The sequence below is a fragment of the Octodon degus genome, unplaced genomic scaffold (genome assembly GCF_000260255.1).
Source record: "Octodon degus isolate 3935 unplaced genomic scaffold, OctDeg1.0 scaffold00021, whole genome shotgun sequence".
Lineage (NCBI taxonomy): Eukaryota > Metazoa > Chordata > Mammalia > Rodentia > Octodontidae > Octodon > Octodon degus.
Genome location: NW_004524597.1, coordinates 11,106,809 through 11,127,518, shown reverse-complemented (window position 1 = coordinate 11,127,518; position 20,710 = coordinate 11,106,809). Strand labels below are relative to the sequence as shown.

The 20,710-nt window shown below is 50.8% G+C and overlaps 3 protein-coding genes across 5 annotated transcripts in view; 2 read left to right on the top strand and 1 right to left on the bottom strand.

Annotated features, from left to right (window-relative positions):
* The first annotated feature begins 10,136 nt into the window (after nt 1–10,136).
* LOC101573552 (mesothelin) lies at nt 10,137–15,596 on the top strand. Of its 3 annotated transcripts, XM_023711795.1 has the most exons (15): nt 10,137–10,231; nt 10,338–10,421; nt 10,774–10,817; nt 11,077–11,126; nt 12,170–12,299; nt 12,382–12,575; nt 12,830–12,920; nt 12,993–13,092; nt 13,294–13,472; nt 13,569–13,724; nt 13,953–14,095; nt 14,174–14,301; nt 14,796–14,890; nt 15,102–15,291; nt 15,367–15,596. In XM_023711795.1, exons 2-15 carry the CDS (start codon nt 10,340–10,342, stop codon nt 15,453–15,455), a joined length of 1,671 nt encoding a protein of 556 aa, XP_023567563.1. In that variant the 5' UTR covers nt 10,137–10,231; nt 10,338–10,339; the 3' UTR covers nt 15,456–15,596. The 3 variants fall into 3 exon arrangements, with proteins under 3 accessions (XP_023567563.1, XP_023567562.1, XP_023567564.1); XM_023711794.1 differs by lacking the exon at nt 10,137–10,231 and having other exon boundaries at nt 10,243–10,421; XM_023711796.1 differs by lacking the exons at nt 10,137–10,231; nt 12,170–12,299; nt 12,382–12,575 and having other exon boundaries at nt 10,243–10,421.
* LOC111815785 (mesothelin-like) lies at nt 11,133–12,157 on the top strand. Its single transcript, XM_023711797.1, has 2 exons — nt 11,133–11,490; nt 11,947–12,157. The coding sequence occupies exons 1-2, from the start codon at nt 11,326–11,328 to the stop codon at nt 12,034–12,036; spliced, it is 255 nt and encodes an 84-aa protein (XP_023567565.1). The 5' UTR covers nt 11,133–11,325; the 3' UTR covers nt 12,037–12,157.
* A 591-nt stretch (nt 15,597–16,187) lies between the features above and the next one.
* LOC101573152 (mesothelin-like protein) overlaps nt 16,188–20,710 on the bottom strand; it is a 9,835-nt gene continuing 5,312 nt past the window's right edge. The window contains exons 4-15 of the mRNA XM_004628126.1: nt 20,364–20,449; nt 20,128–20,254; nt 19,857–20,047; nt 19,446–19,536; nt 19,135–19,276; nt 18,524–18,711; nt 18,297–18,452; nt 17,999–18,126; nt 17,253–17,383; nt 17,086–17,180; nt 16,603–16,861; nt 16,188–16,291 (exon numbers count right to left, since the gene is read on the bottom strand). Coding sequence (XP_004628183.1) covers nt 16,188–16,291; nt 16,603–16,861; nt 17,086–17,180; nt 17,253–17,383; nt 17,999–18,126; nt 18,297–18,452; nt 18,524–18,711; nt 19,135–19,276; nt 19,446–19,536; nt 19,857–20,047; nt 20,128–20,254; nt 20,364–20,449 — 1,698 coding nt within the window. The remainder of the gene's footprint in view (nt 16,292–16,602; nt 16,862–17,085; nt 17,181–17,252; nt 17,384–17,998; nt 18,127–18,296; nt 18,453–18,523; nt 18,712–19,134; nt 19,277–19,445; nt 19,537–19,856; nt 20,048–20,127; nt 20,255–20,363; nt 20,450–20,710) is intronic.

The window sequence follows — 20,710 nt, the reverse complement described above, 5'->3', positions numbered from 1 at the left end:
CTAGACCACTGAGCCATCTCTCCAGCCCCTAGTTACAGTTTTAAAATAAAAAATAAAGAGACTGGACGTGGTGGTGAGCGCCTATAATTCCAGCTCTTGGGAAGCTGTAAACAGGCAGATCACTGAGTCTGATTTGGTAGTGAGACCCTGGACACCCTTATAGATCCTTCCCTAAAATACAAATAAACAAATAGACAAATAAAAACTCTGGAGAAGGCCCTGAGTTCAATGCCCAGTATTTTATTTTAAATTTTTATTTATTTATTTTTTTGCAGAACTGGGGATTGAACTCAGGCCCTTGCACTTGCCATGGAAGCACTTATTCCACTGAGCCATCTCCCTGGCCCCCAGTATTCTATTTTATTTTATTTATTTGTGTGTGTGTGTGTGCATGTGGTGCTGGGGGATTGAACCGTGGTCCCTGTGCTTTAGCTAAGCTTGTTCTAAGTAGGTGCTTTAGACCACTGAGCCATCTCACCAGCCCAGCCCCCAGTATTTAAAAAAAACCCTTTTATAAATGAAACCATTTCTAGGCATGGTGGTGCATACCTGTGATCTAAGCATGTGGGAGGCTGAGGCAGGAGGATTGCTGCAAGTCCAGTCTAGGCTATGTAGTTCTTTTTTTTTTTGGTGGAACCGGGGATTGAACTCAGCCCCTTGTGCTTACCAGGCAAGCATTTATTCTACTGAGTCGTCTCCCCAGCCTCTAGGCTATGTAGTTCTAACCCAGTTTGGACTACATAGCAAGACTCAAAAAACAAGCAAACAAAGAAACAGACACCAAACATTTTGTATTCTGAATTTGCCTCTTTCTCTCAGCTTAATGATTTTAAAATTGACTCCCTTTTTTTTAGGTATCCATAGTTTGTTCCTTATTACTATTGAACACTAGATCACACATTTACTCTGTCCACTTACCTATTGATGAAAGTATGTTTTCTCTATTTTTGGCTGTTGTGAATCAAGCTGCTGTGGTTATACATGCGCTAAGTTTTTATGTGGACATAGGTTTCATTTTTCTGGGATAATTACTCAGGAGTGGAATGGCCAATTGTGTGGTCAGGTGTGTTTTACTGTCTTAAGAAGATGCTAAACAACAGGAGGATCACAAGTTTGTTCCCAGACTAGAAACTACTTTCATAAGACTCTGCTTCAAAATAAAATATAGAAAAGGGGTTGAAGACAGCTCACCATTCCCTGCGTTATGGTGCTTCACATCTGTAATCCCAGCACTCTGGAAGGCTGAGGGAGGAAGATTACAAATTCAATACCTTCCTGGAAATTTAGTGACTTAGTGAGACCCCACTTTACAGCTGGGGGCTAGGGTTAGGGTAGAGGATTGGGATGTAGCTCAGTGTAGAGGCTCTGAATTCAATTCTCAGTACTGGGAAGAAAAAGATATAATGCACATTTTATACAATAGCCATGCATGGTAGCACATGCCTGTAATCCCAGCACTAAGGAGGGTGAGGCAGGAGGATCACCATGAGTTAGATGCCAGCCTGGGCTACAAAGTGAGTTGAAAGCCAGCTTAAGCTGAAGAGTGAAACCCTGTCTCAAAAAGTCAAGAAAAAACAAAAACAAAAAACACTCACATCATACAATACATTTCTTTTTTAAAATGTATTTAGTACAGGGTCTACAGGGTTTCACTACATAGATTGGACTCGTAGTGATCCTTCTGTTTTCAGCGCAGGGATTACAGGCACGCACCACAGTGCCCAGTCTCAATCACTGTCTCAGCGTGCCCCAGGGACTGGGCTGGCATGGCTCACTGGGGATCAAACCTGGTCCCTGCGTCTGCCTAAGCAGGTGCTTTAATCCGCTGAGTTACCTGGCTGACTCTACAATACACTTATTGAAAATGTTCAAGTTAGTGTTATTAATTATGTTGATGATTCCAAATAAATGGCTTTTCATTTTCTTAAATTTCTTTTGTTGCTTATTTTCCATTTCATTAATTTCTAAGCCCATGTTTGTTATGTTTTCTACTTTGAGACTTTGGTACTTTTCTAGCTTCTTGCACTGGCACCTCCATAGGTTTCAAACCTTATTAAATATATAATATAATTACCTAAAACTGTGATTTTTTTCACAGGACATGGTGGCACATGCCTGGAATCCTGGTACCAGAAGACTGAGCAGCAGGAACACTATAAGTTTGAGGCCAGCCTGCACCACATACTGAGACTGTATCAAAAAAACTCCTGAATTTTTCTCTATGTGCTGCTTTTTAAAATTTTTTTTCTTAAAAATTGTCCATCCTTAAGGTAATTGATAAATAAAAATTATATATATTTAAGATGTACAAGGGCCTGGGAGATGGCTCAGTAGAATAAGTGCTTCCCTGGCAAGTGCAAGGCCTGAGTTCAATCCCCAGTTTCACAAAAAAAAGAAAAAAAAAAGAAAGAAAGAAAAAAAAAAGATGCACAACATTATTTCTTTAATGTCCATTTACATATTTTCATTTGAACCTTGAGTCTTTGAACTGAGCTATAACCCCAGGCCATTTTTTATTTTGAGACAGTCTTTGTTTTTTTTTTTTTTTTTTTTTTTGTTTTGTTTTTTGGTACTGAGAATTGAGCACAGGGCCTTGTGCATGCTAGGCAAGCACTCTATCACTGATTTCTTTCTTTCTTTCTTCTTTCTTTCTTTCTTTCTTTCTTTCTTTCTTTCTTTTTTTTTCTTTGGAACCGGGGATTGAACTCAGATCCTTGCGTTTGCCAGTTAAGCGCTTATCCTACTGAGTCATCTCCCCAGCCCAAGCACTCTATCACTGAGTACATCCCCAGGTCGTGACATGGGGTCTTTGTAAGTCCCTAAATTGTCCAGGCAAGGCTCAAATTTGTGATCCTCCTGCCTCAACTTCCCACTTTGCTGGAATTACAGGTGTGTACCATCACACCCTGGCCAAACTTTTAAAACATCATGGAGTATGCATTATTTGTTACTAGATGGGTTGGCCTGGGGTAGTAGGTCACTGGTAAAGATTCAAGGCCCTGACTGTGATCCCCAATATTGCATAAGACACATAAATATTAGGTGGCCAAGCATGGTATCTATGATCCAGTGACACTGCATCTGGTTTGCACGACCACACTCAGAATTTAATTAATTAATTAATTAATTAATTAATTTTTTAAAAATTTAATTTAAATTAATTTAATTTATTACTCTTTTGATATAGGGTCTTGCTACGAAGCTTGGACTCACAGTGATCCTCCTGTCAAAGCTTCCCCAGTGCTGGGATTACAAGCATGCACCACCATGCCTGGCCTTAGCATGGCATGTGGTACCGGGGATGGAACTCACGTCCTTATGCTTACCAGACAGGTGCTTAGACCGCCGAATCCAGAGTTCAATTTTTTTTTAAGAATTTATTTGTAGATTAATTAATTAATTAATTAATTTATTTTTTTTTGTGTGTGTGGCCAGCTCAGCTCACCAAGGGGCGGGGCTGGCTGGCATGTGGTGCTGGGGGATTGAACCGCAGTCCCTGTGCTTTGCTTAGCTTAGCTTGTTCTCAGTGTTTAGACCACTGAGCCATCTCACCAGCCCCTCAATTGTTTTTTGAGACAGGATCTCACGATGTAATTCAGCCTGGTCTTGAACTGCTTGTGTAGTACAGGTTGGTCTTGAACTCACAGGGCTCCTCCTGCCTCAGCCTCTGGAATGCTGGGGTTACAGGTGTGTACCACCATCCCTGGCTATACTCAGAAATCTTTGTAGAGCATGTTCCCAGCTCATAGGAAAGTTCTGGTCAGAAAAGCTAGTATATATATATATATATATATATATTTACAGCAATATATCAATATATCTTGGGGAAAAAATCAGCAACCCAATGAAATTTTTTTAGCCTTTTTTTTTTTTTTTCTTTTGTGGTACTGGGATTGAACTTGGGACCTTGGGCTTGCCAAACAAGTCCTTGCTCCACTGAGCTATATCCCAGGCTTACCCAATGAAATTTTTGAGTGGCTCATTTGTTAGCCAAGCAAAGAGAGCCATCTCTGGATGGTGACTTAGTGAAATCGTGTTAGGTTGCAGCAGTTAAAGAAGAACACCCAGAGAAAATAAATTCAAAACTATTGTCATTTTGATAAGAACAGTTGTTCTGAGACATAAAGATGTAGGGAGTAATATCCATGGTCAATTACAAAACAAGGCAGTTTGGTGTGGTGGTACCTGCCTGTAATCCCAGCACTGGGGTGGGGGTGGAGGGTGAGGCGGAGGGGTCACTGTGAGTTCAAGGCCAGCTACTCAGTGAAACCTTTCTCAAAAAAAGAAAAAGAAAAAGAAGAAGGAGGAGGAGGAAGAGGGGGAGGAGGGGGAGGAAAAGAAAAAAAAAGAAAAAGGAAAACAAGGGAGATGATCAAACTCCTTTATTTGACTCCTGTTGACTAAACGGACAGTGCTGTTCAAGCCTTCAGTGCTTGAAGTCTGAGTTGGGAAGCCACAAGAACTCAGGCTATGACAGAGATAAGAATATTTTCAAGGCTAAGAAAACTAAGGCAGGGCTGGCCAGATAGCTCAGTGGATTAAAGCACCTGCTTGGGCAGATGCAGAGGCTGGGGTTCAATCCTTGGACTGCCTTGCTGGCCCTGCCCCTGGGGCTCACTGAGAGGTGAGTGCTTGGAAGGCTGAAAACAGGAGGATCACTACCAGTCTGATCTATGTAGTGAGACTCTATAGATCCTATACTAAAAAAAAAAAAAAAAAAAAAAAGGAAAAAAAAAACCCAACTAGGAAAGTAGAATCTGCAAGGAATCTGCTAATACGTGTTACAGCTGACGGTGGTAAAAATATGTGGGGAGCGGCTCAGAAGGACACACTCACAAAGCTCTGGGAATGTGACATGTGTGAGGCCTGTGGCTTTTCACTGTTGCTGTCCAGCAAGTTCTCTGCGGGAAGTGCTTGGAGGCCTGGGATGCTGTTGAACCGGTAGAGTCAACTGTGTACTTAGCTATGGTCAGTGCTGAGGGCTTTGTCAGAAGTAGCCACTGAATATGAGACTTGCCCTTTGTCGGGCAGATTGTCGTGAAACAATGGTGCAGGTGTGCTGCGGAAGAGGGACAACTCAGGGTGGAAGTGCCTGCCCCTGCCTGTTTCATCAGGGCCGAAAGGCTTTGGGGTTTAACTACTGCTTCACACCTCGTAATGTTTCTTAATGTGCTCAACCTCAAATGACAGGAGAAGCATTGCTTACACGTGAAGTGTGCTCTGTATTATCATTCTTTGAACAATTAATACTGTTTGAAGGGACTGGGGAGATGGCTCGGTAGAGTAAGCGCTTCCTTGGCAAGCGCAAGGGCCTGAGTTCAATCTCCAGTTCTGAAAAAAAAAAAAAAACCCAAAAACAATTAATACTGTTTGAATAACAGAGTGCTTTATGTACTTCCTGTGCAAGATTAAAACTGCAATTGCTTGCTTGCTTGTTTTCTTTCTTTCTTTCTTCTTCTTTCTTTCTTAAAGATTGAACTCTGAGCCTTCACATTGTGCTACATTCCCAGGCCCTTTTTGGATTTTTTTGAGATGGGATTTCAATAATTCACTAAATTGCCTGTGTTAGTCTTGAATTCCTGCCTCAGTTACCCAGAGTTCAGATTACAGCTGTGTGCCACTACTCTTGAATTTTGTTTTGTTTTAGAAGATATGGTCTCATTATGTTGTCCAGGTTGGTCTCAAACTCCTGGGCTCAGGTGATCCTCCTGCCTCAGGCCCCAGTAACTAGGACTATAGGTACGCATCACCACACCCAGTTTAGTGGATATATCTTTTAAGTTTAAACTATAACTCATTGATGAAAACACAGCTGGGGATATAGCTCAGCAACATGAGCACCTGCCTAGCAAGTGCAATGTCCCAAGTTTGATCCCCTAAACCAACCAACAAAATAAAACAAAACAAAACCACAGAAGATGTTTCCACATTCCAAAATCCATTCGCATGTATGACAGAGGAGCTGCCACCCAACCCTGGACTTGAAGTAAGTGCTGTACCATGTAGCAATCTGTTGGTGTCCAGCAGCGCACAAGTGCCTTCCAGGTGACAAGGTACACTAGCTTTCACCACATTCAGCCTTGACAAGCAAATGTTTGCAACTGATTTTGAAGACAAGAACAATAATCTGAACCTCAATTACACTAAATGTTCTTTTTTTAATTACACTAAATGTTATCCCTCAAATTATTTTATTTTCATGAACAGAACTACTGCATGTTACAAACTTTGTACACAATTTGTGTTTGTGTGTGTGGTACTAGGGATAGAACCCAGGAGCACTCTACCATTGAGCCATACCTCCAGCCCCTTTTTTATTTTGAAACAAAGTCTTGCTACTCCCTGGCTGAGCCTCCTGCCTCAGCACTTTTTTTTTTTTAAAGGAACCAGGGATTGAACTCAGGGCCTTGTACTTGCCAGAGGAGCGCTTATTCTACTGAGCCATCTCCCCGGCCCTGCCTCAGCCTCTTGAATAGGTGGTATTATGGGTATATGCTAATGGGTATATGCTACTGTACCTGGTTTGTATTCAATTATTGAATTCTATAATAAAAAAATGGACATTTTCCATCTCATTACTCATAATTTGATCAGCTTTTTTTCAATTATTTTGTATGGAAGAGATTACCCAAAAAAAAAAAAAAATGCTCTGTTGACTTTTGTAAGCTGATGCTTCTGTTTTGTTTTCTTTTGTTTTGGAGACAGTCTCACTACGTAGCTCAGGCTAGCTCACTGTGTAGCCCACACCAGCTAGGAACTTACTGTAATCCTGGGCTGTAAATGGATTTTTTTTTTTTTTTTTTAGTTTTTTTTTGTACCTGGCTCAATTCACTGTTAATTTCGGATTGACTCAACTGCATATAACCGAGGACCCAGTCAATAACAAGGTCAGAGAGAGGTGCTTTGTATAATCAGCTCAGCAAATAGAAGCTATTAGAAGATTTCTGGTTTTGATTCCAGAGGCAGAACCAGGGTCTCACGCGTGCTAAGTATTCTCTGCCACTGAGTTGCACCCTAGCCCCTTTTGTAGGCATTAAAAACAGAGACACATTCCGCATTGGAAGTTGGTCTCATACATTATTGCAGAGGCTGGAGGGAAAACCAGGACTTTTAGCTTCAAGGTCACCCCACCCAGACTGTGATCTAAATCCAGGAAGGGCAACCATGCCTTGGACAGTGGCCCCACCTCACCTCTAGGTTTCCAGCCTGTGAGGCTATGCAGGTCTATTGTAATTACTGTGGTCCACTGAGGTATGTATCTGGGCTAGTCCTGGACCCAGTTTTGATTCCCTTCCATCACGCTTCATCTGTTCATTGCAGAGTCACGGTGATGTCCACACCATATGGGTTTGAGTTGGTAATATATCTGAAGAAATGCACCCCTGCTCCCTGTGGCCTGTGCTCCTGGGAGCCGTGGCTGGCTGCGTGGCTACTACACAGCCTCTGGGGCCTGCAGAGCTCACCTTGGCTCAGCCAGAAGAGCACACCCTTGCTTTGCCCAGTGACCGGGCCCACTCTGCTCTCTCAGTGTTTTCTCCCAAGAAATGGATATTTAAAAGCCCCACAAGGCCTGAGCCTAGGACTCTTATCTCCACAAAGATGAGGACCAAGGCAGCCCTCCTCCTCCCGAGGCACCTTCACCCCTGCCCCGTCTGCAGCTCTTCCTAAAGGTCTCCACCCACACATTCCTGCTGCGTGAGCAGCTGCCTCTCCCCTTGGCTGTATCCCGGAAGCCTCCTTAGCTGCTCTGGTCAGCCAGGGAGGCTCCAGGATCCCTATAAGCCCACCTCCTAGGTGTGGAAAGTGAGACCAAGTAGGCAAAGGCTCCCTTGTCACGCAGGTTTGGCAGCAACTCCAGCTGCAGGGCTGGTTTAGACCCTGGGAAGGGGCCACCCCCTGGACATCAGGGACCTGGGGCTATATGGGCATCAGGATACCCCCCCAAGTAGCTCAAGCTAGCCACTCCTCTTGCCTGGCAGCCCCACTCCCACTTCCTATCCTGCCTTAAAGAGTTCAACCTGCACTTGCCAAGAACTCAGTGACCCACACCCTGTTCCCACACATGCTACCTGCTCTGCTTGATTTTTTCTTTCTCCTGTGTCTGCCTCCTACCCAGGATCTGTGACCCGGACAAGTCCCTACCCCTATTTCCTTGGTGGTGCCGAATCTGTCCCTTCCACTGGGAGAACCAGGAGCTGCCTCAAGTCAGCTTTGCAGGATGATAGTGGTGAGGGACTTAAGGGGCCCGAAAGTGAAAGTCGGACAAGAGCCACAGGGCATTTGCCCAGGTGACAATAAACATCTAGTCAGTGAGTAAAGGAGCATCCCATGGATGGGTCACTATAAGCTCTATGTCCGTGGGAACAGTCAGCTGGCCATTCAGGGACAGAATCTAATCTAGCTGGAGGGTGGGTAGGCGGCCATTAATTTTTCATATTTTCTGAGATTGAGCTCAGTACCCAGGCTCACAAGGGGCTGATTAATGTGGGCTGGGGGACAAGATCCAGGTCACATGTGTGTCCACGTATATGTGCATGCATGGGAATGAGTATGTTGGAGAGGTGTGGAGACACCCACACCAGCACTGCCTGGTACCTCAACCCAGCCGCCCTGGGTGGGAGCAGGGGAGGGCTCTGACTGGTACTGGGACCTTCCAGGGGAGGGACCAGCAAGTCCCTGCCCAACCTGGGGCCCCCTCCATGCACAAGGGGGAACAGCAAGGACCTTTCTTCCCTGCCACTTTTAGGAGTAATTTCTGCTCTCAGCCGGTGTGTGGTCCTGGCCAACCATTCAGCATCTTTCTGCTGAGGGTAGGAGCAGATGGCTGTGTGTTGGGGTCCTGTCTGTACACTGCATTCTTCTACCTGTCCTCACTGAGGCCTGACCTCAACAAGGAATGTGGTCTGGCTTCATTTTCTACCACTTGGGGGCCAGACCTGGGATCTGGCTGGGCTAGACACCTGAGGGGTGGGGTAGGGGCAGGTGGACTGGAGAGTTAAGTGGAGTCCTGCAGCCTCCCACCTGCCCAGCTAGGAACTGACCACTGTGCCACAGACAGGGCCTCTTCACTTCAAGAGGCCTGTGTCTGTTCAAGCCCCAGACCCTCCGTGGGGAATTGTTACCACGACAGGCCCAGCATATAGTAGGTGCTCAGTAAGTGTATGAATAGCTAATGAGCAGTGGGTCTGTGTTCCTAGAGAACACAGGATAAGGGATGGAACTGTCTTGGTGCCTGTCCTGGGCTGCCCTACCAGGACCATGAACCTAGTGTTTTTAGAAATAATTCTAGACAGGTTACCTGGGATGTTGCCCCATTTCACACGTAAGCTCATGTACTCTGAGCTGAGACAGGCTTCACCTGGACCCTAAGTATGCTCTGGACTCTACCTTCAGTGGGCTTTGACAAGGAGAGAGCTGCAGCCATTCTGGATGTGGGTGCTGGGAGTCCCTGGGGCCATGTGGGGGAAGAGATAGTGTCCTGCTTCTGGGGGACATGTGTGGGGGGCTTCTTGCCTATCCATGCCTACCTTGTTTCTTGTTCACTGGCTAGGGGCCTGACTTTCTGTGCCTCCCCCACCTTGAGGGGGGCTGAGGGCATGTTACTTGGAGGCCTTGTAGCTCCCAGGTACCCTACCACCAGACTGCTTCAGACAGCTCAGATCGGTGAACAGGTGGCTGAAGCATGGCTGTAGGAGGGTCCCTTGTTTCTGAGCCATGGTGGGATACACCTGGGGTGGGGCACAGGCTCTACTCGGACCCTAAGAAGATAGTATTTCTCCAGGGAGGAGCCTCCAGCCATGCTGGCCACAGGTCCCTAAGCTCCCTTATGGGATCTGCACCTGCAAGTAGGGTTAGAAAAGCCATATGCCCATGGGATTAGTGGAGAACAGCCCCTTCAGGTTTCCCAAAGTGCAGGTACCTGCAGTGGAAGGGGCAAGGAGGGACCAAGCAATACAATGCCAGCCCCAATTGGTCAATCTCTCTGGGGGAAAACAAGGGCAATTTGAGTGGGAAGCAACTCTGTCCCTGGAAGTAACCCACCCTACCCTGCTCTGCCCTGGGAGGAGAGCTGATGAGGGGTGCTGCTGCCTGCCTCAGAGCTCATGCTTGGGGGTTGGGCTGGCTCAGACCCAGACCCACCCGGCCAAGGGCGTCTTCCTGAGGGGTGGAGCCGGGCAGGCTGCACAGCAGGGAAAATAGCCAGATGCTGCTTCAAGTGCCCTCAAAGAAGGTTTGACTAGAGCTCCCTAGTTCCAGAGGTCCCTCATTGTGCGGGGACAGTGCTGGGTATGAAGCCAGGGAGATCTTGGGGGCATAAGAGTCATTCTCTTTCACAGATATGGCCTTGTCAATAGCTCGACTTCTCCTGAGATCCTGCAAGATCTTCACCCACAGCAGCCTTCTGCTGCTCCTCAGCTTGGGTGAGTTTACAGCTGTTGTCTTCATGGTGTAGAACTGGGGAGGGGGTAATGCAACCCAAGGCCCTTAGCAGGTCAGACCCTGGGGAGAGGCTCCCTGTCCCCCAAGGCCTTCACTTCTGCTCTGGGCAGGAGGCTCAATCCCAAGGGGATGAGCATCTGACTGAACACAATGAGGTCCACTTGGACCCTGTTTCCAGTCACATGGGTCATGATGGCATGGGGTCCCACACCTTGTGGGGCATACAAATGGCTGGGCCAGAGAGAGGCTTGCCTTTGCTTCCTCACTCCTCAAGGTCTGGCACACTTCAGAAACCCTGGTCCTCCCCTCCATTTTATATCCTCTACCCTGCAGGGTGGGTGCAGCCTCCGAGGGCCCAGACAGTTATGACCCAGCAGGTGAGGTCCTCTGGGGAATGGCAGGGCCCTCTGGTTCTGGTGGAGGTCTCAGCTTTGCCTGTGGGTGGGGGATGTGCACAAATCTACTGGAGTTCAGTGGTATCCACTTGCAAGGGCATGTCTGAGTCTGGAGGGGCTGGATCAGGAAGCATTTAAGCCATGAGCCCAAGACACGGTCCCAGCAGGGAGCTGGGCTCAGGAACAGCTAGGCCTGAGAGGCTCCTGCCGGGGGAGCCATCATCTGGGCCCTGTTCCCCAGGAGGCTATATTCCTCAACCCAGTCTTGGCCAACAAGAGTGATCTTGCCAGGTAAGTTCAGGACCCCATGTCATCAAGGGCTCTGGGGGGCTTGAGTCCTGGCCAAGCCTAAATGCTCAAGTACATGAACCTATGTCCTCCCATGTCCTCTCTGCCTAGCTGGGATTGGGGTTGGGGAATGGATTGCCTGTGTAGAGGATGGTGACTCTTTGCCCTCCAAGATTTGCACAAGGTCCGTTTTGGGGGTGATATGGGGGTAAGGAAGCCCTGTGCATACCTCTGGCCTGCCTCCAGCCTTGACCCCAGCCTTCTTGGTGACTTCACCTGTATGGAAGTGTCTAGCATGAGCTTTGAGCGCGCCCAAGAGCTGGCCATGGCCATAAAGCAGAAGAATGTCACACTCCGAGTGGATCAGGTCAGTCCTTAGGCAGGGCAGGGGAGGCTAGGGAGTTGGTAGTCTCAGGGCTACCACACCACTGACCACTCAGGGTTTCTGATGCTTTGCAGAGTTTCTCAGCCACCTGACTGATTATGAGGGTGCCCTTCTCCATTTGGCTCTAGTTCTCTGGGAGCAAATCTGAGGTGACCTAGCTATACCCTCTAGAGCATCAGAGCCAGCTCTGGTAGCCATGTTCTCTAAAACATGGCTCACAATGGGTGTAAGAGGCAAGAGGTAGAGTGGGGAGAGGCCTGCTGGCCAGCACCTATGTGCTTTGTGTTCTAGCAGGATAGCTCTCAGGGGAACAACTCCAAGTGAGAAGGGCACAGGGCCAGCATGGGAAGTGTGCGGTGGGATCAACCAGGGGCCCCTAGGCCATCTTTAGGATAGTAGTCCAGAACTTTCTGAGCTGGATTTCTGGTCTCCTGGCAGCTACATTGTCTGGCACTTCACTTCTCCAAGCACCTCATCCCCAAGAACCTGGACGCCTTTCCAGAGGATATGTTGCTCTTCTTCAAGTAGGGACACCCTCCAGGCTTGGGTGCCTCAATCCCCCATGAAGCACAGGGACTCAGGGCCTCAGTTGGGTCAGCCCTCAGGTAGGTGTGTTCAGTAGTCTGCAGGGCTGGTTCCAGCACCCACCCTCCCTCTGCAGCCCAGACTTCTTTACGGGCCCCCAGTCCTGTACCCAGTTCTTCTCCGGCATCGCCAAGGCCAATGTGGATGTGCTCCCGCGGGGGGCTCCTGAGCGGCGGCGGCTGCTGCTTGCAGCTCTGGCCTGCCAGGTACTGGATGGAGCCAGGGGCAAGGCGGTAAGGAAGGGGCTTGGTGGTTCCCCAGAGGTTCTGAGGCCTATTGTCTATGCAGGGTGTTCAGGGGTCTCGGGTGACTGAGGACAACGTGCAGGCCCTGGGAGGCCTAGCTTGTGACCTGCCTGGGCACTTTGTTGCCAACTCTGCGGCAGTCGTCCTCCCCCGGCTGGCAGCCTGCCCAGGACCCCTGGACCAGGATCAACAAGAGGCAGCCAGGGCAGCTCTGCAGGGTGGAGAAACACCCTATGGGTGAGGAGGGGTGTCTGGGACTTTGAAGGGTGCTTGGGTTGGTGGTTCAGGGCAGCTGTGTCCAAGGACATCCTCATCTGCATTGGGCAGTTCAGAGTCTGCTATACCCTGCTACACCCTGTCTGTGTTCATCAGGATCCCCTTCATAGCATCTCTGCAGGGGAGGCACCCAGCTCTGGTTCTATCCCTTTCCCTCTCTGTCTGGAGCTGGACTGGGGGAGTGTTCCTTGAGCTAAGCTCCTGTATTTGGACAGCCCCCCATCAAGGTGGTCGGTCTCCACGTTGGATGCCCTGCAGAACCTGCTGGCTGTGCTGGACCACTCTATCATCTGTACCATCCCCAAGGTGAGACTCAGCCTCAGGGTGCCTGTGGAGCCATTGGCCCTGTGTAGCTGAGCCACCCTGTCCTGTCCTCAGGGGATCACAGATGCCTGGCTGCATCGTACCTCCCAGGAGCCATCTGGGCAATGGCCAGAGCTGACTACCATCCTTGTGAGGCTCAAACGGAGCACAGTGGGTGAGCCCCACACCCTGCTGGGTCAGGCTGGGGTGTGGCATTGGAGAGTCTCTCCTTCCCCAATCTACAACCCCGCCTGGCTCCTCAGTTGGCTCAAGCATAACCTCACAGAGTGAGCACAATCACCCCATTTTGCTAGTGGGGAAACTGAGGTAAATTTGAAAGGATCAGGATGGCCCTTCACACTCACTTGTCCTGCAGAGAAGTTCTGTCCTCCAGGGCGGAAGCCCCAGGAGGTGGAGGAAGAGCTCTTCTTCTATGAAAACTGGGAACTGGAGGCCTGCATGGATGGTGCCCTGCTGGCAGCCCAGATGGACCGAGTGAATGCCATCCCCTTTACCTACCAGCAGCTCCACATCTTTAAGCGCAAGCTGGATGAGGTAGCTTCTTCTGGGGGCTCCTGCCTACCTACTGTCCCCAGGACTCTGCCAGTCACCAGGGAGGGTCTCTGAACCTCACAGTCACTTCCCTCATAGGCCTACCCACAAGGCTACCCTGAGTCCCTGGTCCTGAGCCTGGGCTACTTCTTCAACCTCATGAGCCCTGAGGACATTCAGAAGTGGAATGTGACCTCCCTCAACACCTTAAAAGCTCTGCTCAAAGTCAGCAAAAGGCCAAATATGGACACTAAGGTGACCATTTGCCTTGGGGGAGTGTCTGTGACATGAGGGTGTGAAGCTGGGGCTGGCAGGGTTATATTGCTCACTGGCCCAAGGCAGCTAAATGTATTTTTTTTTTTTTTTTTTTTTTTTTTTTTTTTGTGGAACTGGGGATTGAACTCAGGCCCTTGGGCTTGGCAGGCAAGCACTTATTCTACTGAGCCATCTCCCCGGCCCCAGCTAAATGTATTCTTTCCACAGGTGGTCACCCTGATTACCCGCTACCTGCAGGGGAGTGGCCAGCTGGACAAAGATACTCTGGATGTCCTGGATGGCTTCTATCCCACCTACCTGTGTGCCCTCAGTCCTGAGCAGATGGGGTCTGTGCCTGTCAGCCTCTTGTGGTGAGTCACAGCAGCTCTGTGAGGCTGGGTGGGCATACTGAACCCCCCTACTCACTGTCTACTTTACTCCACTTCCAGGGCAGTCAGGCCTCAGGACCTGGACTCATGCAGCTCAAAGCAGCTGAATGTTCTCTATCCCAAGGCCTGCTTGGCATTCCAGAATGTGAGCAGGCCAGAGTACTTCAGGAAAATCGAGCCTTTCCTGGGTGAGCCAGGGGGTCAAGATGTCCCTTATAGGCCAGTGCCTCAATGCAGCACGTTTTATGAGGCAGGGGTGCCCCTTAAAACATGTGAGAAGCTGTGAATTCTGCCTTGCTAGGGGACTGACCCTCTCCTGGCCAGGCAAAGCTAGACTTAGAATTCCTTAGGAGGAAGGGAATTGCTGTAAAGAAGGTGGGCTTCAGCCAGGCCCAGGACACATGGTATAATCCTAGCACTCTGGAAGACCAAGGCAAGAGGGGATTGAAAGTCAAAGACCAGTGTGGGCAATTTAGTGATTTATAACTGTCTCAAAATAAAAATTAAAGGGTTGAGGATGTAGCTCTGTGGTAGGACACTCTTGGGTTCAATCTGTGCTTACACACACACACACATACACACACACACAAAAGGTGGGCTCTCTTTAGCTGTGATGAGAGGATAGGACTAGGGTATGTGTATATGGTGAGGTCTGAGCTTGGGATCTTTTCCCTCTGATCAGGTGGGACCTCCTTAAAGGACTTGCAGGTCCTCAGCCGCCAGAATGTAAACATGAGCTTGACCACGTTTAAGAAGCTGCCAGTCAAGACTGTGGAGGTAAGAGGGGTGGAGCCTCAAGGAGGTGGGGTCTCATGGTGGGCGCAGCATTGGTGGGGCCTTAGAATCAAGGCCTGCTAGTGAAGCAGGCAGTCTGGTTGGACCCCAGGCAGGCTTCTTGTGCCCAGGAGACATGGGTGCTCTGTGCAAAATGGAGTCCCAGAATCCTGGGTAACCTGGAGCCCCTGATAACTGCCTGGTGCCCTGGCAGCGGCTGACTGTGGCTGAGGTACAAAACCTTCTGGGACCACACATGGCAGACCTGAAGGCAGAGGAGAGGAACAGTCCTGTGAAGGAATGGATCTTCCAGCAGTGGCAGGAAGACCTGGATAGGCTGGGGCTGGGGCTCCGTGGTGGTATCCCCAATGGCTACATGATCCTGGACTTCAACTCACGACGAGGTGGGCTAGGGCAGCCTGGGGGCAGAGTTGGTGTGCAAGGAGGAGGGAGGGTCTGAGTTACCCCTCTTCATGCAGAGGCCTTCTCTGGAGGAACCCCCCTCTTTGCATCTGGACTTGTGCTGGCATTGACCCTGGTTCTGCTTGTGGCTGGGACTCTGAACTGAGGCTACCATTTCCAACGCCCCTGGCCCTTGCCCACTGTGGAGCTCCACTATGGGGGAGCAGGCCCAGGTGATCATTGTCTTTCCCAAGGGCATCTGAATTCAATAAACTGGCCCATCCCTCTGCAGACAAGCTCTGTGCCGTTCCCAGGACTAGGTGGGGATGAATCTGGAGCTTTCTGTAACTTCTGAAGGAGACTGGGTTTTCCCCTCCCAATGTTTGGAAGATGGGCATAAGGGTGGGGCTTCAAGCCAAAGAGGACTATCTGTGGCCTTCCTGGTGGCCTTGTTCCCAAAGTGGTAGTAGTCTTGTTCCCAAGTCCCCAGCTAAATGGTATCTGGAGGAGGGTCTTTGTGCTCCTACTATGTCCCAGGAAAAACACTGGCAGTGGTTAGCTTTATACTTTATTCAGATCTACCCTCAAGAGCAGTTAAATCAAAGCTCTATCTGTTCCAGGTATCCTGGACAGGACCTGGCCTTATCCCCAGGGCCTGTGGCTAGGCAGGTTCCATCTCTTCATAGATGTTGATCCTGGGAGCTGAGGTATATAGGACCAAACCTGTGTACCTCCTACTACAGGGACACCACAGGTCTCCTAGGCAAAGGGCTGCACCTTGTCTGGGCAGGCAACCAGCTCCTACTGGCAGCTCTGTTTATCCTGTATGTGATGCCCATGGGCGTGGTCACCATGGGTTAGGGCTGTCTGCAGTGGCCAGGGTCCTGCTGCTGCATGATCATGCTGCATTGGGCCTGAGGTGCCCAAGAAATAGTAGCCACAAAAGGCTGGAGGGCAATGCCACTGCGAGGGTCAGGTATGCCAGGTTGAGTGGTGGACTGCCTAGAGGGGAGAAGAGGGGCCTGTCAGTATTGTCCAGAGCCTCTCTGAGCTGGAGAGGACCAGCATGGGCCTCCACTTATGGAAGCTCTTCCACGTTCAAGAGGGATTGAGGAACTTCTCCCAGCCCCACTTTCTGCTGTTTGGCACAGTTAGAGGGGTGCATTTGTGTCCCTAAATGGTTCAGCAGGCAATGAAAGGTCACACCAATGTCACCCAGCAGTCACCCAGGAGGCAGATGGGAGAGGAGATCTGAGATGAGAACTGGAAACAGCTAGAGGCCTACAGTGGGCAGTGAGGGGTTCAGGCTGTACCTGAGGTGGGGGCTGCATTGATGATCCCTGGAAGTCTGGAGGGGGTGGCCAGATGCGACACTGGGCAGGTAGTGCTGGGGAGTCTGCTGGACCTTTGGTCAGGGCTCGCACTGGCCAAGTTGGTGTCCAGGCCCAGCTCACCCAGGGCTGATCTGTTGAGGCTGCGCAGCCAGGAGCTGACGGTCGGATGACTGCGGGCCTTCTGCAAGTCCCCTACATTCTCGCCCAGCAGCGTGGTCACACTGCCAACACTCAGACACTGTGAGGGAAGCCAGGGGGCTGTGTGGGGGGTCCAAGGGAAAATCCTTTGAGATCAGTGTATCTCCCTGGACCAGGCAATGATGTGGATGGGGTGGGTGCAGGGCCAGCCTGGAGAGTGACAGGGACCCACAGTGGTTGTACTCCTCTGACTGTGGGGCATGTAGGCCTGGGGCCCAAGGTCCTGCCCTGCCTCCCACCACCTGCCAGACACTCAGGCCCCACCTGCAGCACATGGGGATTGAGGTTGGTGAAGGTGTCAATGTCCATGGAGATGTTGGCCTGGGCCAGGTGTTGCAGCTCCTCCATGGGGGCACCACCTGGGGGACAGTGGTGAGGGATGAGGGTTGGGAGCTCCCATGGAGGATGATGCATGCAGGGCAGGGTCTCACCAAGGTAAGGGCGCATGAGGCGGTAGTAGTCAGCTGTGGTACTGGTGTTGCTGAAGGCCTCACGGGCCTTGGCGAAGAGCACATTCTTCCGGCTCTGAGGGCAAGAGGAGAGGTCCGGGGCCCCAGCCAGCCTGGTGGGTAGCAGGTGCTGATGAGTAGGCCAGAGCTCTGTGACCTCCACACTGTTGGGGATGGGCCACTTTCCCCAAAGCACAACTTTCCTCTTGTCCTGTATCCTGGTTTGAATAGTATCCCCCTAAAATTTATGTTCACCTAAAATATTTGCCTACCTGGAACCTCAGACTATGAACTTATTTGGAAATAGAGTGTGGATAAAATCATATTAAAAGATGAAGTCAGATTAGATTAAGCTGATTCTAAATAGAGTGCCTAACTTCCTCATGAGAACAGGAGAGTTTTGACTGAGACAGGGAGGAGCCACCAAAGATGAGGTGGGGCCTGCTGGGATACATGTGCAGGCTCCAGGCCTGTGGGCAACACTGGAGCTCAGGGCAGGAAAGAGCTTTCCTGCAGGGCTGGCCCTGCTGTCCCCTTGGCTTTGCATTTTTGGTCTCTGGTTCTGGAGAATAAATTTCTCATTTTAAGACTCTCAGTCTGTAGTACTTTGTTACCGTGACCCTTAGAGACCATATAGCTCCAATGGCCTGCCAAGACTGGACTTTTCACTTGAGCCTCATTTTCCCCTTGTGACCCTTGGCAGGTAGAGGACTGGCTGGGCAGCTCACCGGAACTCTGAGGGCTGGATGGTGTGGATCTGCCTGGGGCTCATCCAGCAGAGGCGGGAACCCCCAATAGCCAACAGTAGGGCACCAGTGACCATGCCATTGTGGTCCAGGAACCTCTGAAGGACTGCCTGGAAGGGGGCCAGGGTTAGCAGGCTGGGGTCAATGGGGCCAGGTTCAGGGGTCAGGGTCAGTGGGTCAGGGTCAGGGGGCCCATGCCAGGGGTATTGGGTCAGTGGGGTTGGCATCTGTAGGGTTGGGGGTTTGTGGGCCAGGTTGACAGACAGCTCCATGCGCTCACCTCTGTCTGGTTCTCCAGGGCCACGTCTGAAGCTAGCAGGGCCACCACAGTGCCCCCAGATGTGATGTTCCATTGGCCTATCTCAGCACAGGAGTAGAGGTAGACCAGTGAGGTGATGAGGTGCAGCTGGTCCTCAGGCACGCCATATGGGTAAATCTGGGGCAGGTGGTGGCATCAGTGACTATGCTTGTGCCCCTTCATACCTGCCTGCCCTGCCCACCACACACCTGAGTGAGCTTGGCTTTGACAACACGCTGGCACTCAGCAGGCAGTGGGTGTTGCAGTAGGGGGTCCAGGTTGGCTCTAAGCACTCCGTTGCCCAGACAGGACTCTAGCTGGGCACAATCGTAGTGCACCAGGAAGAGGTCATCCTGGAGTGTGGCCGCTGTGATATTGCCACGAATGCAGGATCTCCCTGCAAGGCATGTTGATGACCCAGAGGTTGGCCGAGCCCCAGCTGATCTCTGCCTCCTGTGTTGGGTCCATCTTTGTGTGTGTGTGTGGTCCTGGGAATTGAACGCAGGACCCTTACACTGGGTTACATATCCTGCTCTTTTTATTTTATTTTGAGACAGGATCTTGCTAAGGTGTTAAATTACCCAGCCTGGGATTGAACTTCCTCCCTCAGCCACCCAGAAAGCTGGCATTACAGGCTTATGCCACTGCACTTGGTTTTGAGAGCCCACCTTTGAGCCCGATCTCTACTTTGGGCCTTAATCAGACTTTGACTTGCTCTGCAACCTTGACCTCTAACCCAGAGGTTGGTCCCAACCAGGCCAGGATGAGAAGTCCAGACTGGGGGAGACATAGCACCTCAGGCCACCATGGCCACACTGACCTGTGCCCCGCTTGGGCCTTGAGGACACTGAGCTGGTCTTCGACTCCAAGAAGCTGGTGACAAAGCGCTGGGCATCAGACTGACTGAAGTGTCCTACCCGGAAGGCGGCCACCACTCTGCGAAAGAAGTCTAGGCCCACAGCCTGGAAGGAAAGGCTTGGTGGCTTCATATCATGCAGCAGTCTGGTCCCTCGTCCCACCCTATAGGAGCCCACATTCAGGCCTTAGAGTGGCCTCAGACTTGGACAGGCTGGTTGAGGGGATAGCTGGATGCATCCCAGTCCACACTCCCCCACCTCCACCTCATTGTACCTCCTGCACCTGTTCCCACAGGTGGGGGCTGATGTAGGTTGCCAGGGGCCCCAGGGCCTGCAGCCCCTCCACATTCCAGGAGCTGGGAGTCCTAGTACACAGGAAGGGAATCATGTCAGGGTGTGGGACAGCACCTCGTCCTATGCCACCTACCCCTCTGAGCAGGGCATGAGGAGTATCCAGTGGGTTCTCAGGTGCATTCAGCCTCCTGGCAGTGTCCACAGTTCATGGGGTCTGTCCTGCTGAGGACATGCAACCCTGCGCCCACAGGGTCACAGTGAGGCTGAGGGCCATAGTCAGAAGTCAGAGATCAGCAGGACTATAGACACCTGTGACCACATGAGCCCACACCCATGCTGCCACATTTCATCTCAAGGAAGAGTCACTAGCCTCACCCAATGCCTCACCCACCCAAGCTGGGTCCTCCCACTGGCCAGGAGGGTGTTGAGGGCAGTCTGCTGGGAGGTGCTCAGCCGGGAGCAGCGAAACAGGTTCTGCAGCACATGGGGGTCTGCAGTCACAATGCTGGATGCATCCATGTCACACACCAGGACCCCAAGGAGCCCCAGGTCTGAGGCACTGAGCTGCAGGTGGGGTCCCCCCTGTGGGGACAGCAGATCAGTGTTAAGCAGGAGGCCTGGCTCCATGGTATGGCTGTTCGATTCCCAGCTAAGGTACCTACCAGGCAGGCTAAGGCTGTATGCCACAGGGCAACCCTCTGATCAGGTAGGTTGGCCAACAGCTCTGTGTTCCCTTGGGCTGCGCGACGGGTGAAGGCCCGGCAGTCGGCTTCCCTCACCTGGCTCAGGCTGCAGGTAGATGGGAAGACACAAGGGAGGCCTGAGCCTGGAAGAGGCAGCTCAGCCCTTGGCGGCAGGATATCCTGAGTGGCTGAGAAGCCATGGGGTGGACACTCACTTGTAGAAAAGCAGGAGGTCTGGTGGGTGGAGTGCAAAGTCATCCTGCAGACTGAGCCGGGAGGCAAGGTTGGCCAAGCAGCTGAGCTGGGCAAGGTGGGCAGCAGGTCACTATCTGTCAGTTTGGCCCCAGACCCCTCCCTCAGCAGAAGGTGTCAGTATTCACCCCAATAATTGAAGCACATGTGTGAGAAAGTTCTGTGTAGCACAGAAAAATGAAAAATCAGATGGAAGAAACAAGGCCTAAGAGGGTTGGGGAGTTAGCTCAGTAGAATAAGTGCTTCCCTGGCAAGCACAGGGTCCTGAGTTCAATCCCTAGTACCGGAAAAAAAAAAAAAAAAAAAAAAA